Consider the following 19,241-nt stretch of genomic DNA (forward strand, 5'->3'; position numbering starts at 1 on the left):
CTGCCGGAACGTCTATTGTTTATGAGTCAGGCCTGGAATAAAAATACATCTGGGATGTTATTTTGTGTTTTCTCAGTCGTGAAATGAATTTTATGTGCAACTGCTAAAGGTGTTTGAGAACACACGAACACGAAGCCTTTTTCCTCAGTCTTGCGCTGCATCTGGGGATACAGACCGAGCTGTGCCACCAGAATATGGCCACTGGATGTCGTTTACTATATGGCACTCCAAAAGATTTATTCCAAAGGCTGGTCAATGTAGAGACATCGCCGTAGAACGGGTGGAAAGTGTGATCTCCTTCGTAAAAATCTTCCTTCTAAATTTCAGCAAGACTAGAAGAGAAAGGTGCTCCCTTGATCCTCCCTTGCAGGCACCAACAAAGCCAAAACATTGTGCAATGCACTCAATGGCCTCATGAAACATATATCACGTTAGTCTTTTTGCAGTGTTGTACAAAGTGTATTCCCTATTTTTTTTCTAGTACTGGCACAAAGGTTCTGAGGCGTTTCAACACTGATGGTAGTGTTTTCTTTAAAAGCAGTCTCCGACGAGAGTTTTCGCAACATGGTCAGTGTACTAGCAACAGTTTGACGCATGCGGGCATGCAACGTTGTGACATGGAGGCGTCATGTGCCCGCCTAAGCCAATTGCAGCCATCTTTGGATTTGTGGGCGGAGTTGACCTGTAGGAGTTAACACTGTCTCGAAGTATACTAAAGTACTAGGTATGCTACTTTTATTTTGTAGTCAAATGACATCACTTTTACAAATCGGTACGAATGGCACTATTGCTACTTAGGAAAGGAAATGTGAGCAGCACTATGCCATTGCTTGACTTGTGTAGCCAGAACAATGCTGTTTTTTGAATGCGCCAAATATAGCACCAAAAATTTACAGTTGTAGTTTAGGCAAGCTACCATTTCATCATCCATCACCTTAGGAGCTGAAATGCATGTGAATGCCGAATATAATAAAGTGGAGATATCAGTCCCTACACATCAGGACACCAGCACATTTACCTTATGAAAGGAACACAGTAATACAACATAAGAAAAATGAAAATGGGAAAATTATAAATATTATAGTCACAGTACGTTAGAAAAGACACTCTATCTAAGAAATTTCGCCATAAACAAATAAAATATGTGGTGCCAGACCAGCTGAGAGCCAAGCACATTCATGACATCCCATGGCAGATTGCCCAAGCCAACAATCTGGTTGCCAATTACTACATCTGGCTAGCGAATGCGTAACAAAAAAGAAAATGAAAGAAAGGGTGGGCGTGTAGGGAGGGGGAGGGGGGGGGCAAGATGGATTTCTGCTAGGAGCAAAGGAATGTTCTCGTACAGGTCTGCCGATCCTGAAATTCCATTTGGATTAATGAAGTAGTTTTAAGTAAATTTGCAGATATATATATATCTTAATAGGAGACACTGGATGCTGAGTGGGGTGAACACAGTACTCTCACAAAATCACGAAAACCATTACGCTGACGTTTAACTGGATGGACCAATGAACAAGACAACCGTCAAAACAGCTGCTTGCAGTCAGTGTCGCACAGACACCACCCCAAATTTGACACAGGTCTCCTTTCCCAGACCTTCAATGTTTTTGTCTAGTTCACGGAAAGCAGTTGTTTAGGTGCAGTCATCTTTCCCTTTTGCCTTTGAAATGGTCACACTGACAGATTATACAAGGGTTGATCCCTATGCTCCAGCCCTGACGCATTTCCGTAGTAAAAACTGGCAATGTTCCTACATCATTTTTAGACGTATTCTCTTCGAAGTCAAATGCACTTGTCCCAGCAATCCTCTAACATTTTGGCCGCTTCCTGGAAGAACATCGAGCATGATTTTGCGGGGAGACGTAGCAGATGTTGTTGCTGCCAGCACAGCTCGTATGAAGCTATGTTAAGAGGGGATACCACCTCCGGCGGCCCCATGTATTTTCTATGGGACAAACTTTGCAGTCTCTTTCGGTAAATAATGAACCGATTTTCACGAGACTGGTCTTTTTGGATAGTATTCGGAAATGCGCTTTGTCGCTTCAGGAAAAAATATTGCTTTTCTCAAGACATTTTTCTAAACGCGTTATTGAAGTACAAAAAATTGCCAAAATTGGATACTCAAGCTTTGACAAGCTCTGATAAAAAAACTAAGAGACCTATGCGGAAATTTTCCTGGAGCGGCAAAGCAAAAATTTTTCTAGAGCATTTTAACACGAGGATCATCCACATCCGATTATCTGTTCTCTCGATATATGATAAAATGTGAAGGTTGGTAACGCGCTGCATTTTGCGCCTTCCTGTGGCGCCATATCGCGGGCTAAAGGGGTACAAAGAATCCCTCCGCCACACAGCAGCGTAAATCCAACACCCTATCCTAGATTCCCTTTCCTGAAAGGTTCCATCCTTGGCGACTCTGATAGATCTTCTATACAGAGACATCTACAGCAGATTCACCTTGGGCCCGTACACGTCGGACAGAATCAAACAAGAAATCGGACTGCGCCAAGGATGCCCACTTTCACCCACTCTCTTCAACATTTTCATCAACGATCTCCTAATCGCCCTCGAAAAGTCGGAGAAAGGAGTTCACCTGCGCACACAGAAGGTGGACGGGAATTTTGAGGAGACCGTGATCTCGTGCCTAGCCTTTGCAGACGATGTCGTCCTGATAGCCGATGAACCGGGAAAACTGCAGGACCTCCTAGATATATGTTCTGAGATAGCAGAAGCGGAAGGCATGCTTTTCAGTAGAGAAAAAACCAACGTAATGAAGATCGGAGACAGCGCAACATTTCCCTCATTTACACTGCAAAAAGCAAAAGTCGACGTCACCACAGCATACATCTACCTTGGAATCTTGCTCGAGGACAGGGACAACTATCTACAAACGTACGAGGAAAACCTCCTCAGAAAAATGAACAGCAGGAAAGGCCATACGTGGCACATAGCACGCCACTCCTTCCACCCCTACGAAATAGGACGTCTCCACTGGAAGACCACCGCTGTCCCAGTGGCAACATATGCAAATGAAGTAGTATGCCTCAGCAAGACAACAATTACACAACTTGACCGGCAACAACGAGAAATCGGCCGATGGCTTCTACAAGGATCCTTCGCCACCCCAAACCCAGCCATTCAGGGTGAACTGGGGTGGTCCACGTACGAATACCGAGAAGCACGCTCCAAGACAAGATACCTTGGAAGACTGATCCACGGACGCGAAGAATCATACACGACCCGACTATTCAAGTTCCTCAGATTTGCCAATATCCAGACCAACTGGATAAAGAGGATCAGTCAAATAGACAGAATATACAGCAGACACACAAAAAGGAACACCGCCAAATCTGAAAAGGAATGGAATGGCCTCGTCAAAAAAGAAATGGACCTCATTGAAACGGAAAGGTGGCTCTCGGCTGTGTCAAAAAAAGAAAGCATGGCGTTCTACAGACGACACAAGACGACCCCAGCGCCTGAGAATATCTACAGGGGAGACAAAGGTAGTGGTCTCCTGTTCCAGGCACGAACGGGTTCCCTCCCAACGAGGAAAAGATTGAAGGAGCTCTTTGGGAACGACAGCGCTACCTGCCTCCTCTGCGACAACGGAGAGGATGAGGACATCGAACACATTCTCTTCGTTTGCCCGGCCCTACACAAGGCAAGAAACACAACGCCACAACAGACAGAAGTGCTGCTAGGCTTTCAAACCCACAGCGACATCCAAATAATCGGAGAGACCAAGCACCTCCTAATAGAGTGGGAGAAAGCATCAAGGACAAAACCAGACGGACAACGTCCCCGACCAAGGAGCCCACAGAAAACACAAGGGAACGTCACGCCTGGAACCCAACCAAACCCCACCAACCCAGATGGAGAAGCCGAAGAAGGAGCGGCGCCCACAGAAATGACAGACACAGCCAGGGAGGCAAGCGAAGCCAAGGCAGCCACGACCATCCCTGTATCACCAAGATAACGACGGAGAAGCTCCACCCCGCCTGCTACACCTCCAGTGTCGAGGTAGACCAGACCCAAAGACCAAGCCAAGCCAAGCCAGACTGTACCAAGCCATGCAGCCATGCAGACATGCGAAACGTAGTGACTCTAGCGAAACGAGATGCATTTTCCCTCCTCAGTCCCTCTCTCTAAGAAATTCTGAGGACGCCCTCTGCTTCCATCACCCCGACCTCACTACTTCTCTCCCTGTACCCTCCCTCACTCAGTTTCGTTCTCCCCTCATCCATGATTCCTCTTCCTTCTTTCCGCCTCTCTCTCTCTCTTAGCCTGTGGCACCGCTTCGGTGCCTGCCCTGATGCAAAAGGGGACGAGGCTACCCTGAACCTGAACCTATTCCCTCTGATGAAGTCTTTGAAACAGCTCTTTATGGGAGATTAGGTAAGGGAATGACAAAAGCGTCTGCTGTTTGGGATTGTTGGAGATAGTAGTATGTGTGTCGCAATCTCCCAGTCTGTTCCCTGCCTAGGGTTTTTCCGACCTGATCGGTATGGCAATGCAAGTTTTCCGGCAGGCAAGTCTGCAGCTATGTCGATCACCCTTGTTTGTTTTCTGTGCACAGTGGCCGCCAATTTTTCGGTGAAGGGACCATGTATCCTACTTTTATATGGTGCTGTCTTTGAAAGCATACAAGTTTTTAATTGCACTGAGTATGAAAATCGGCACTGCTTTTGTTATTAGTTGCTCCGGTGCAGGGTTTTAGGAAAAAATGCCCCCACCCCCCAAATAATCAAAATGTCACTGAAAAAATTATCAGCTGGAAGAAATGTGCACACAAAAAATGTCCCCTGAGGGACATCCAATATTGATGCGCGTGGGATTGTTCACTTTGGACGTCGGCTTTTTGTTACAGTGTGAATAAACACGGGGGGGGGGGGGGGGGGGATATGAAGATGAATTAAAGAAAAAGGGAAAAAAGGAAAGGTCAACCGAAGCCAGTAGTCGTATATTCTGTTTGAATTCCGAATCAAACATGAAATTCAACGTTCGAATTCCTAATCGCATCGATGTTTCTTCCAAACCGAACACATTTCAATAATTGATTGATTGATTATTTAAAAGAAAACCAGGGAGAAACATTTCAATAAGGTCGAAGCTGCACACGTTAGACTAGAGGGCATAAAATAATGTGAGCGCTGCTCCAGCATGGAAAGCAACGGAGGACACAAAACGTCTAGGTAAATTGTAGCAAGATAAGCTAAGTTGATAAGGAAATTTAAAGATTACGTCCGTTTCATGCTGAATAATGATTTCGCATGTGGTGGATACCATGCCTACGGGGGATCCGGAAAAAACGGTCCCGGAAAAAATGGTCCCAGAAAGAAGGGTCCCGCCTGGCACAAGGCGGAAAAAATGATCCCGCAGGCAGGCGATATAGCTTTGCCATCGCTTAAACGCACATTTTTGGTGTGACAGTGATATATGTATTATATTTTGTGAACACGATGTTTTATTTTCCTCTTTCTTTTTTTGCTTTGAATTTTTAGATAGATGAGTGCTTTATTTAGACATTCAATACATTACAAATTATAAATTGCGTAGTGAATTGTGCAGTAGTAGCATATGACTACACTCGATCGGTGCGGGACAGATGACATTAGTGCACAAATACGCTTGGATTTATTGAAGAACAAAAACAGCGGGCAATTACATGTCACACTGCTATAGTAAGACAGGAAGAAAAGGTACCGGAATGGCGGAATGGAAAAAATGGTGCCGTTATTTTCTTTCTCCCGCACATTCTTCTGAATACTCTTAGTACGTTCGTGCATACCGTGCATGAACAGTTTATGAACTAGTGCTGAAACAAGTTTTTTATTGCATACCGGCTTCGCACCTGGCTGACCTTTCCTTGTAGTTATCATTATTAGTATTTTTTTTTTCAGTAAACATATACCCCCCACTCGACTGGTATAACCCGCATACTTTTATTGGAGGCCTCCTTCTGACCACGCCTAGGATAGAGTAGATTACACAGACAAAAAGAACTCCGCCCAAAGCCGGAAAAGAGAATAACATCAAGTGTAAGCGCTAACCGAAGGACAGAAAGCTTTTCACCAGTACCATGCTTAGGCTAGAGTAGGTTATACAGACAAAAAGTTCACTGACCTAGGTCTAAGAACTCCGGCCAAAGCCGGAAAAGAGAATGACGTCAAGTGTAAGCGCCAACCGAAGCTACTACCCTAAGCCAGCTACCGATCAAGTTATTGCCGACTTTGGGGTAGGAATTTTAGTCAAGCGGGGTAGTCAGGTCCTACAACTAGGCAATTCAAAGCAAGAAAAAAAAAAAGAGCAAATAAAACACCGTATTCACAATACATAATAACTATCTCTGTCTGACGAGCATCATCTGTCACACCAAAGATGTGCTTTTGTGCACAAGCGATGGCAAAACCATTCCATGCCTGCGGGACCTTTTTTTCCGCCTTTTGCCAGTGGGACCCTTCTTTCCGGGACCCTTTCTTCTGGGACCGTTTTTTCCGGGACCGTTATTTCCGGGACCGTTTTTTCCTACACCCTGCCTACGGGTGTAGAAAAAAATGGTCGACAAAAAATGGCCCCTCAAGCAGTCTTGTGCCCGTTACTCGACAAAAGTAATTGATTACCGTTACCCTTACTTCTACGCAAAAGCTAATTGATTACCGCTACCAATTACTCGACTCCAAATGTGATTGAGTAACGAGTAGAAAAGTAACGCGTTACTCCGGTCGTTACTCTACATTCACGCAAATTATACCCGTCCTTGTGTGCCTCAAGAAAAAAAAAGAAGAAAAGAAAGAAAGAAAAGGAAAAGAAAAAGCTGTTCAACAGCGGAACAGCTGAAGAACAGCAAAAAACGCAAACGCGTAGAAAAGGTAGATCTGTACGGCTACTGTATTTATGGCCCCGGAAGCCATTGACCCGATTGTGGGAGAACATTGCGTGGAACTTCCCCATGACTCACTAAACCCCAAAAGCTTCATGTACCACACCTCTGGTGTAGGAAGGGATTTGGGAGAGCGACCCTGAGATTCCAGAACGTTATTACAATGACCTCCGCTTGCTATAGTAGAACTAGAGTCACTAAAAAAGAAGAACGGTCCAACTCAGGCTGAATGAACGTCGAATGAACGTTTCATCAAACGCAGATTCACCGAATCCGAAAATCGAAAAAGACTGCAGATGCATACTATAAACAACGTTGAACTAAGGTTTTATATGGCTGTTAATTCATTATTTTTCGTTGTACCATGACGAAATTATCTTCGTAGCACCCGCAGATTTCGGGTAGCTTACGCGCACACTATCGCTATCCCATTTCAGACCTTTCCCTACCAATGAAAAAGGTGCCCAGAAAATGTAGAGGTTGCTCCCAGCTTGGGGTCTTTTTTTTTTTTTTTTCAATATGTGTCCTACTGGTATGCGTGATTGTTCCGCACTGTTCTATTCCGCTGTGCTGTTCGTGAATGACAAAGATATGAAAATAACCAGTGGTCTGCCCTCTTCAGCTGAAAAACCAAACAAACAAAAAAAAAAGAAGAAAAATTTCGCATATTCGTTTCGAATACAGCTATTTACAATTCGTTTCGCATGTAGTGCCGCTGCGAATTAATTTCTATCGGAATGAAGTTCACCAGGGCGCCGACAATCGCTCATCGGACAGGAGCTCACCCAACGATATCGCTCACATTTTTACCGACTGCGACTCTTTTACTGCCATGGCCTTTTCTTTTTCTTCTGTGGGTTCAAATGTCCCCGGACGAAATGTCCCCGGACAAAATGTCCCTTGCGTGTGCCCTGCATAGGTTCGCTTGCGTGTGTGCTTTGCAGATTGGAGAAATTCTATATGGTAATGTAATCAATCAATCAATCAATGCACCACATTTTTTCTGTGAATACACAGCACTTGGCTTAACGAAAGCCAAGCTTCTATCTGCGAAATGTTTTGCAACTCCCAGCCAAAGAAACATCAGCAGGTCAATATAATTTTAAAGAAATAAGCGCGGCGAACGAAACGTAACACTTCGACTTTGCGTGGTGGTGTCGAAGAACTCAGACATGGAAAGCTTAGGAAAGCTAAGATAATATCAACCCCAGAAGTCAGGAGATGCTGTCCACAAAGGGACAATGAAGAAGAATTCGCCTTGGTCGGACCTGTCTTTTTTCCTTTAGCTCAGTTGACCTTGGCAACCCACACAAGACGGGAGATCCCTGCACCTGAATAGCCAAGGAGGTCACACGTGTTTATGGAACTACACAATCCCGCGGAGGAGAAACTCGTAACAGGGGTATTCATTAGAGCTTTCACCTTGATGAGACCCGGATGTTTGTGTGGCGCCATCTACATGCGACAAAGTCGTGAATCGGAGATGGCTCCTCGGTGATATCCCCTCTTAATATTATTTATTTACTTAATAGCTATGGCCTTTTGGGTCAAGATAATTTTGCACTGTTGCATTATCAACAGTGGCGTAGCCACGGGGGGGCTAGGGGGGGCTCGAGCCCCCCCTACCTGCCACGACGGGCCCACGCAAATCGCGCATATCCGAGGAGAAAATAATATATGGGGGGGGGGGGGGGCAGTGTGACGATCGCGAAAGTTCTTACAGTTCATGGCGCCTATCTAATCGGCACTCTTGAATGGTTTTCAGAGTATACGATTTTCAAAATCCTTCCGATCTCGTGACACCGCCTCATTGGACATCACTGCGTAATCGTATTGTGAACGCCCAAATCAATTACCGCATTTTGCGGTGTGCACAAGTATTTTCTGTTGTCGCACCCAAGATCAGCGGGGGGGGGGGGGGGGGGGGGGGGGGCGAGTTTTCGTATCGAGCCCACCCTACCTCGGCGGTCTGGCTACGCCACTGATTATCAACAAATAGAATAGAATAGTACTATACGTTCTGGAGACTTCATGGTCTATGGGACCATCCCTTGGAGACCGTCGTCTATGTTTCCAAACCTGTGCGCAAAATCCACATGTTAAATGGATGGGGATCCAATCATCTCACCAAAGCAGTGACGGTGCGATGCTGCAAGAATGGTGTAACGCTGTAAAGGAAGAGCATTGCTTCCACCTCGTCCTCTGTGTCACCACCATGGTCACCGTCCGCAGTCATGCCATGATCGCTCATGATCACCAGCAACGTATCAGGACCCAGCAGACTCGTTATATTTCTGCAGTGTAATGTAACAACCATTACAATTTGCCAGCAAGCAGGCAGAAGGCACAGGAAAGAAGCTAATCATGTTCAAGCAATGGCATCACTAGGGGGTTGCAAGGATTGCGGTCTGCACTGGGTGACGCACCGCACCAGTACCACCGCTTCCTCTCTTTCTCTGCGGCATGATGACGGCAAAGACAACGTGAGGGAAGTTCTGCGACCATGTGATTTTTTTTTTTCTGCGTGTGGTGTAATATTGTTACTCATTGGGCGGGTTATGTGGTGGCTCCCGAGCGTACGGAGTGCGCTCCCTTTTACTAAACGGTGTCACTCCTTTTCCAGAGCGCAGAGGCAGTCCCAGCGAAGTACTTTGGGGGGGGGGGGGGGGGGGGGGCGATGTCTGCGAGCCTTTAGCCAGTCGCTATCCATTTGGGTGCGAGAGGGGGGAGGGGGAAGGATTGGTATGCTAGACGATGGGAAGCCTTATGAGTAACAAGTTTGGGGTGCGCCCTTTTCGCTCTTCTTGAGAGTGTCACAGGGAAAGAGACGAAAACTGAACCAGGCTATGCTTTTGGGGGGGGGGGGCGATACATCTGTGTCACAGACATTTTTCATACAGTTTCCTATACTGAGGAATTTGGTGCTAGGAGCCCTGTCATTTAGGAGTTTTAGCCAAGTTAGACAAGTATAGTTTACCGTATTGCCTGGTCCATCTGTCTAAGTTTTGCAGCCATGCTGGGGTGATCCCTGCCGAACCAGTGCCCACAATGGTCCACCCCCAAGACGTGGCCAATGAGCACGTCCCAATTGTTGGGCTCGTGGAGCTCTGGATAAAGGTGTTCCAGTACAGCATTGTCCACCGTGTGGAGGTCCTTGAACAGAAGTAAATTGTATTATCCTCACAATGTACTTTCAGCAGAAATTTGATTTACACCTGAATCAAATTTTCAATACACTAACTGGTGAAGTCTCATTTTTGTATATGCAATAACAACAAGTGCTAAGTGACAAACAAGTGTTAACTGTTCAGTCATCCATCGGTAATGAAATGGTGGGGGTTCACGCCCGGCTGATGTCAGGCTTTTCTGACGGCTGCCCTGCCTCATGCAGCTACATGACTAATCCTCTATTTAACTGAAATTCCATTATGTTTCATGTGGATCAAGCAAATATACATGACACAGAGCTGGATTTCTCAAGTGAACATGGTTTCCAAAATCCTGGCTGTAGCCAGTGGCAGATCCAGACCATTGGTTTCAGGTGTGGTGTGGCTTCTTTGTTGAAGCATGTTACTGAGGAGGGGAGAGGGGAAAACTAATGTGTAACCTAGCTTTTTTTTTTGGGGGGGGGGGGGGGGCAGTCATTGTCACAATTGTAAGGTACAACATTTGCATGGTTCCCACAGGTCCTTGAAACCCTAGAACACCCCAGAATTTGGAAACACCTTGGAATTTTCTGCAGCCCTTGCAAACCCTCGAGTTTGCATCTTTTTCTTATTCTCGTTGCGCGGCAGTGCAAATTTTGCTTATCCAGAGTCAGAACTATAACCAGGGAACGGTAACAGAATCTTTTTCATTTCCGTTACTGGCCCATATTTGCTTCTGCTTCAGTTACCATTACCACCATTGCTGTTTTCGTTTCAGTCTTAGTACCGTCCCACCCTCCGTTTGCTGTTTTCCTCCTTTTCTTGCGTAAGCTTTGTGACCGTGACAAAACTTAATACCTCTACGTATATATTCTGACATCCATTTTGAGGACTTTAGGGATACCTGCACACAACAGACAACATTTATTCAAAAATATAGTACGTGGTCTCTTTGAACACCTACTACATGAACATGGTTTTCATGAATGTTACTCATGCTTGCAACTCACCATAATATATAAGAACTATGCTTCTTCTGTTTACTATATACCATTTACTTATAGTATGCTCCAGTTTAATAGTTCATTTTAGTTTTTTTTTAAATTCTGTGTCGGTGCCACGAGCAACTGTGGCTATGAGTGGCCTACAGATGTCGACATTTGGAGGGAGGACAGCGGGAAGGGGTGGGGGACAGAGGGGTTAGTATGCATCATGGGCCGACTTCAGGGGGAACTGTGCCAACGTCTGTCAAAGTCTGTTGGAAAACCCAGGGAAAACCTCAGACAGCACAGCCAGTGAAGGGATTTGAACCTGCATCCCCTCCCAGGCTTGGCTTGGAAGGCAATCATCCTAACTGCTACGCTACGCGAGCTGGTCATTTTAGTTTTAGTTCCTCAGTTAATTTTAGTTCGCCTCACTCAGCTTTATTTCATATATTTATCTAAATTATATAGTAAAAGACTGCGATAATTAGGGTCCTGCAGCATCCGAATTATTGCCGTATATTATTTTCATTTCCATTTCTGTTTCAGGCATAGCTGGGCGTCCTCACTCATGAGGACCCTCATGAAGACGCCTCACACTCACCTCACGACGATGAGGTGAGGGTGAGTGAGGCTAGACCACGCTGAATGTTCCTCACGAGGACAGTCGTGAGGCATTGCCCTCATGAGGCCCAAGGTGAGGGCCCTCATGAGGCCAGTCGTCGTGAGGCCATCAATACGTGAGGGTACAACGTATTCCGTGAGGAGCCTCACGGATGAGGCCGTGAGGCCCTTTGTGAGGAACCTCACGGATGAGGCTTTGAGGCCTCTCGTGAGGAACCTCACGGATGATGCTGTGAGGCCTTTCGTCAGGGACCTCGCGGATGAGGCCATGAAGCCTTTCGTGAGGGACCTCACGAATGAGGCAATGAGACCTTTCGTGAGGGGCCTCACGGATGAGGTGATGGGTTCGGTCTCCTCTTTGCTGATGCCAAACACTAACGTTAAACCTCACTGTGACAGTAACAACTGTTACCAAATTTATCCAAGCACAGCACGAAACCCTATAAACAGTTTAATGCGGCGCAGTATCATTAGTACCAACTACCGACACAGTAGTTCAACGCCGACGTGTCATGTGAACATGACGGAAAGTTCTTTTGAGGCTCATGTGCCTCCTAGTGACTTGAAGACACGTCAGGCCATGAGGGTATTCACGAGGCGAGGGCTCGTGAGGATGAGGGGTCGTGAGGCCATGAGGGTCCTCATGAGAAGAAGGTACGTGAGGCCATGTGGGTCCTCATTAAACGAAAGTACGTGAAGCGCCGTGAGGACATGAGGGCCCTCATGAGGTGAGGACACGTGAGGATGTGGACCCTCATGAGGTGAAGGCATGTGAGGATGAAGATGGTGAGGCCTCTCGGGATCCCGATGCCCTGAGGTGAGGTTTGTGAGGGCAAAATTTAAAATGGAATGTGAGGGTGAGGGCGACTGAGGTTTAGTTTCTGGTGAGGAAACTTTGGTGAGGGTGTGTGAGGCCAATAAAGTCTGTGCTCCGTGAGGTGAGGATGAGTGAGGCCGCAGAAAAATGCCCACCTATGGTTTCAGGTATTCCGAGTGTGTGATATCTGTTTCCATTACCTGCTATATTTCAAATATAATACCATTTCCATTTCAGTTACCTTTCCCTGGAAACTAACAGGCAAAAACGTGAAAAGTCTAGCACTCGCGAGTGAATAAGATAAGTATTTAAAGAGATTGAAACATTAATGGAAATAATAATAAATGAAAGTAAAATAAAACAAATTATTTGAATGTTTAAATCTCTTTAAATACTTAGTTTAGCTTACCCTGACTATAATTAGGGTCTGACTTTTTAGGGTTATACCCAATTTCGTCCAATATTTACGTCCCAATTCAAATTAGCAAAATCTAGGTTTAACCCAATATTTCTCCGAACTGCTGAACCAGGGGGATCCCAAGTCACCACAACTAATGCACAACTTTGGAAACTGTATTGTAAATATATATATATGCTCATACAAACTGTCAAAATAGAAACCCTGCTGCCTCTTGATGCATGGACCAAAAATTGATACTCCGTTGAAAGATGAAAGTCACTGAAAAGGTTAGCCAGCTGTAGGGATCGAACCCACATTTTCTGGATTACCGGTCCAGGGCTCTACCAATTGAGCTAAGCTAACACGCCTCTCCAGTGACTTTTGGGGTGTGTCATCTGAAGGGACGAGCCCTGGAAGCCTGGAGTAGAGCCTGGAGCCTTGGTAGAGCCCTGGACCGGTAATCCAGAAGACGTGGGTTCGATCCCTACAGCTGGCTAACCTTTTCAGTGACTTTCATCTTTCATCGTTGATTTCTTAGGCAATTTGAGGCTTTGTTTGTATCTGTCCCTTCTATGTTTGTTCCAGCCTCAGAACATCAGTTTCTCTCTTGTGATACTCCGTGTTTGCTGGCGTGTCATGTGTACTATGCTGAGTAAAGATTTACACCTGATTCAATCAGATTGAACAAGAATTGGGTTCAATCAGGATCAGCTTGACCCAGTTACACCCAAACTATTGAAGCAACATATAACCTGATATTTACCCCACAACGTTGCTGAAAATATCACTGGAAAAAGTCAGGCCCTAACTATAACCAGTTGAAAACCACAAGAGTTAGCACTAATTGCAGTAGCAGCCTGTAGCGGAAACCGGAAGTATAAGAAATAAACACCACCCTTTGCTGTACTCATCAGCCTTTCTATCTTGTGATCTTTCACATTCAGGAGTCCTCAGTGGACGGAGCATGTGCAGTCCCCATGTGTTCTGCTGTGTGATACCTGTAGCTTATAAATATGTTTGTGAAATATTGAAGACTTGGCCATAAACCACATTTTATATCCCGGGCAAAATGGCAGACGAGCCTTAAAGGGGCTATCGCATCCGTCCCGGTCGATTCCGAAACAATAAGTGCCGTTTTACTCAGTGTTCGTCACTGACAATAACGCCGAAAATCTGGCTGTGCAGTTAGATGTAACACATGTCAAGGGCAGACGACGCATATTGAGAGTATTCCGGTATTCCCTCTCTGGAAATGTCACCCGGACAAGGCCAATCAGTGAGCGCCCTTTGACGACGGGACCAATCAGGGAGCGGCTGGAGGGACCTTGGTAGTCTTGGCAACTGATCGACCAACAGGCTGGCGGGCAAACGGGAATACGAGGTGACGGCGTCTGCTGGTCGCAGAACCTGTGATCGGCTCGTGGGACTGGAATGCTGTTTCTGCTTAGCGTCGGATGTGTTCATACAGACGGGAGCGTAACACAGTATTCCGTGCAACTTGGCCATGTCACAACTCACACTGGTAAGCGAAAGTCGGCGCATTTACCGAGGGCTTTTCACTTGCTATATTGCTATGCGAACGCCAAGCAGACGACGTCGGAGAGTACCGCCTGCACTGTGCTCCCATTCGTGTGCCTGGATTACGTCGTCACAGTGTTAGCTGCAGAGGGAGTGGGAATCTTTAAAACCTGTTTATTTAATATGTACCGTATTTTCACGCGTATTAGCCGCGGCTTATGCGCGATTTTTTTTTTTCGCGGACGCTCTGCGGCTTATCCACGGGTGCGGCTTATCTGATGGCTATTTTCCCCTGGTATTTTCCTCATACCCCGGATTAAACGAAAGGGCTGACAGTGCCTCATGTTTTTCGGAACAGGACCGCCCTGCCAGTGCACGAACAATACCGAACAGGGGTGGGTCCACATTCGAGTGGACTGACCTTCCGAATACATTCCCCCATGCAGCTTTAACAAAAGGGGTGACAGTGATTAATGTCTCCTGGAACACCACTAACTCCTCAATCCACAAAAAACACGCAACAAGGGCACAATCCGATCTTAGTAGAACACTAGAACTGACCTCCTTTGTTATACGTCATGCCGACACCGGAATGTGGACCACAGGGTTTATGGCCTTCCCTACGGTCTCCTTCGTCGGCAGACCCACAGGAAGGGTTCAATACACCTGACATCGGGATAAAACGTGGTCAGCTAAGCGTCAGTTCTCGTTTGACCTGAGCAGCAGCATTCGTGGACACGGGCACAGCAGTTAGAGGTAAGGCATGGCTCCAACGCGGAGGCACAGCTACGACAGCGGCTTCAAACTAAAAGTCGTCGACGTCGCGGACCAGTACGGGAACAGGGCAGCTGGCAGGGAATACGGCATCGACGAGCGTTGAGAGTCTCTATTGATTTTGTTTGTGTATCACTGGTTTAGCGCACAAAGCAGTCGCGTCGTATTACCCGCGGCTTATCTGCGAGTGCGGCTTATCTGCAAAAACATTTTCAAAATGTATCTAGAAACGAGTCCTGCGGCTTATCTGCGGTGCGGCTAATACGCGTGAAAATACGGTAAGCTTTTCTGGGAAGAGAAACCTGGCCAAGTTGACTGTGAAGAGGTGACGAGTATTACCGTATCGGTCTCATACATACGTTCCCGGATGCGATAGTCCCTTGAAAAGGTCCTTGAAAGACCCTTTAATTTTTGTTCCAAAACTGGGTGGGAACTGCGATTTGGCTAGCTGGTGCTCATAATCCAGGTTTTAAAAAATGGGAGAGAACTCAAGGAGGCAATGCACATAAAAGTAAACGAGGGAGAGCGTATCAGCTCGGAAAAAATCACAGACAAAAAATAGACAGAAATGTTATCAAGCATTTCCCACTGGTGACCAGGTTTATCCTATGTGTTGAGGGGAAACACCAGGGAGTGCAGGTCGGCCAGATACGTTATAGCAATGTTTCAGTGCTCCAAATACAGTTTATTTGGTAGCGAGTACCAGTGTTTTGCGCTCTATCGTTGTCATTGTGTTGTCTTTTTTTGTGTGTAGCACTCAAGTGACGTGGATAGTGATAATTGTTGTCTGTTGCGATAGTGCCAAATCACGTTGGTTGCTTAGCCAATCCTCCTTTGGAATATGTTGTACAGTTTTTGACCATGATAGACCATCACTTCATACCCTGCCAGAAATAAACCATGAGCGCCAAAAGCGAAATGGTGCTGACAATCTGGTGCATGACTGCAAAATAAACCATGAGGCCCCGAAAAATGTGATCAGTGTGAGTGTGATGAAGCAGTATCTGTTTAGTAGCTGTTGGTCATGCATTGAGCTTGTTGTGCCTGGCTGCGCAAAGCTCACAAGAAGATGCGTGTCATCTGCAACCTTCACTTCCAAGAACTCACCTTCACGTAAAATGATGGATAAGCGTACTCCCTATGAAATCGCTTTGGAAACAGTTGCGTCCAAGTATCATCTCCCATTAACACTATGCGCTTCCCAACTTTATGCAGCTGTTCCACAATACTGTCTTCTTGAACGCTCGCTTGATAGAAATTGGATCCTGCATCTATAAAAGTGGGCAAACTTCCCGTCATTAATCCTTTAAGCCGCTGAAGCGTTGTAGTCGGCGCATCAGCCACAAACTTGAACAAAATAGCGTTGCTCTTGTTCTGACTTAGAAGCTCAGAAAAGATAGTCATCTTATTGCGATAGTATTCCGCGTCGTTCCACGGAGGTCCGTACACGGCAAACTCGTACTTAAGAGCATCGATGAGCAAAACAACAGCTTTCTTGAAGCGTGCAGGGTACCAGCATTCTGTCGGGCTCAGTCCCAAGTCAACGCCGGTCGATTTGTAGAACGTTTCGTTGATATCAGCACAACTGCTGTGATGTTCGCTCACACGCCGTTGGAGAAGAAATCCGGCAGAGAATAGAAGGGTTCCCGAAACACCCACTATGATGGCAGTACAAAAAACAGCAGGTCTGTACATCTCGCTGTGGGACGTAGTGATATTGCGATATCCCACAGTGCCGCGGACACGCGCTTGGGTTTAGGTCGCTACGATTCGGGTTGTGTCATGATTTCTTCTTTCTCCTCATGTGATGACTTCGGTCTCTCATACAAGCATTCAAGAAAGGTTCCAGCGGCATCTGCCCTGGGCGCAATGATGCTAATGAACAAGCTAAACGACTTAAAGAAACCACGACGACCGATTTTGCATGTTTTCGTAGCGGACGCCAAACAGCCAAGACGTTTAGGCCATAGTGGCGTAAGATGAATCACAATTTGAAAGTGAAAGGTGGACGATTTTTATAATACATAAAATTTAAACGTCTATAGATAAACTGTCAGCAAAACTTTTCATTTTCAGCGCCTGGTGATTTTTATTTTTTGACGTATCAAAAAGCAAAGCATTCCAACGTGGTGTTTAAATATTTCACTGCTAATCGTAACATTTGTAAAATTATTATGTGGTTCAGTAAAATGAAGGCTTGATTACTTTTGTAACAAAAATTTTTGAAGCTATAACTGCAATTAAGCTAATGTATGTCGGACAGTTTTGTCAGAGTCCTCAATAAGCCTGGCAACCATGGCAAAAGTTTCGCGCGAAACTCCGCACCGCCGGCTTTGTGATTCTGTCGTATTCATGGAAAACGTGCTAAACGAGAAATTTCAGAAAATAGAGAAAATTGGCGAAGGAACTTATGGCGTGGTATACAAGGCCAAGGACAAGACGACCGGAAAATACATCGCACTGAAGAAGATCCGACTGGAAACCGAGTCAGAAGGAGTGCCGAGCACAGCATTACGTGAGATAGCCCTGCTGAAGGAACTCGATCACCCTAATGTTGTCCGATTACTGGACGTCGTTCCGTGCGACAGGAAGCTGTTTCTCGTTTTTGAATACATGAATGAGGACCTGAAAAAGCACATGGACAAAGCAGTTCAAAGTAAGACAGTTCTTGGCGTAAAACTTGTCAAAAGCTACCTGTGGCAGTTGCTCCAGGGTGTTGCATATTGCCATTCACACCGAATTCTGCACCGTGATCTCAAGCCACAGAACCTACTAATCGACCATGACGGCGGCATCAAGCTGGCGGATTTTGGGCTCGCTCGGGCATTTGGTGTACCTCTTAGGACGTATACACACGAAGTTGTAACTCTGTGGTATCGAGCGCCAGAGATACTGCTCGGTGCCCGATTTTACTCGACCTCGGTCGACGTCTGGAGCCTCGGTTGCATTTTTGCCGAGATGCTCACGTTGAAAGCGCTTTTTCCCGGCGATTCGGAGATAGATCAGCTCTTCCGAATCTTCCGTACGATAGGGACTCCCGACGAGACGACGTGGCCCGGGGTGACCAAACTTCCCGATTACAAGCCCACTTTTCCACGATGGGAATCCCAGAATTTGGTGAAACTAGTAACCGGACTGGATTCCGACGGCGAAGATCTCATTTTAAAACTGCTCACTGCTGATCCCGACGTTAGGATTCCAGCCACGAAAGCACTCGGTCATCGTTACTTCAGAGACGTTACTATTCAGAGACCGCGCAACTCATAACCGCATACCTGCGTACACGATGAAATGATATTCACACTGCCAATGCATGAGATATGCATACTTTGCTACATCAGCTAAACGTTCAGCGAAAGAATGTGAACTGACGACTGGTATATCCTGGGAGGGACCGAAGGTGTCCATGCTCTTCACTTGGTGTTGATAGGCACCCCGGTTCAATGTTTTATCGTTTCAAATAATAAACTCCACATTTTCTGGCTGTCTGTCCCGTTTTCGTGTGCATGGTTATAAGAATGGGAACAAGGGAACCACCTTGTTCGCGTTCTTAACCGTGCACTTAACCTCTGCACCGTATAACCATAATACCATGGATCCAAGAAAATAAAGGGTTTTTAAGTTATGGATCAAGAAAATGTTATGCTCACAATATGCGTATCTTAAGATCAGTTTATTCTGGAATAAAGTGAAGATAATCTATGCTAATGTTGCAGTAAATGTAGGGGTATGATTGTTACGTGGACAAGTCGGTTTTTGATATCATGGCATATTATACTAACAGTTTGCAAGTTTGATACCTCCTGCGAGTGATAGCGCGCGGCCCCCCCCCCTTTTTTTTCCCCCATCTCGAGTAACCGTCTGATAAACGTTGAAAAAAAGGAAAAAAAAAAAACATCGCCAACTCCGCTTGCTACGCACAAGGCAGGAGAATGCAAAGTAGGTGATGCAGTTATAAGAACGGCAATATTTGCTTCTGTTTGAGGAATCGCGGTAGAACCAAGACGGAACGAAGCGCTCAGTTGCGGTTTCGGTTTGCAATTTTTGTGCTAGTGATTTTTATGAGACATTTTCGCCGTTGTTCTTGCTTCTCATT

General features: G+C 45.9%; 2 protein-coding genes across 3 annotated transcripts in view; one reads left to right on the top strand and one right to left on the bottom strand.

Annotated features, from left to right (window-relative positions):
* The window catches only part of LOC135378367 (GPI ethanolamine phosphate transferase 3-like), a 33,059-nt gene extending 15,949 nt beyond the window's left edge, over positions 1–17,110 (bottom strand). For both annotated transcript variants that reach the window (XM_064611395.1, XM_064611394.1), the window contains exons 1-3: positions 16,253–17,110; positions 9,861–10,036; positions 9,012–9,177 (exon numbers count right to left, since the gene is read on the bottom strand). In XM_064611395.1, the coding sequence (XP_064467465.1) occupies positions 9,012–9,177; positions 9,861–10,036; positions 16,253–16,840 (930 nt within the window). In that variant the 5' untranslated portion in view covers positions 16,841–17,110. The remainder of the gene's footprint in view (positions 1–9,011; positions 9,178–9,860; positions 10,037–16,252) is intronic.
* A 316-nt stretch (positions 17,111–17,426) lies between these two features.
* On the top strand, positions 17,427–18,629 carry LOC135378371 (cyclin-dependent kinase 2-like). Its single transcript, XM_064611404.1, has one exon. It carries the CDS (start codon positions 17,441–17,443, stop codon positions 18,410–18,412), a length of 972 nt encoding a protein of 323 aa, XP_064467474.1. The 5' UTR covers positions 17,427–17,440; the 3' UTR covers positions 18,413–18,629.
* The last annotated feature ends 612 nt before the right edge of the window (positions 18,630–19,241 follow it).

This window comes from Ornithodoros turicata, chromosome 1 (assembly GCF_037126465.1).
Source record: "Ornithodoros turicata isolate Travis chromosome 1, ASM3712646v1, whole genome shotgun sequence".
In the NCBI taxonomy this organism is placed as follows: domain Eukaryota; kingdom Metazoa; phylum Arthropoda; class Arachnida; order Ixodida; family Argasidae; genus Ornithodoros; species Ornithodoros turicata.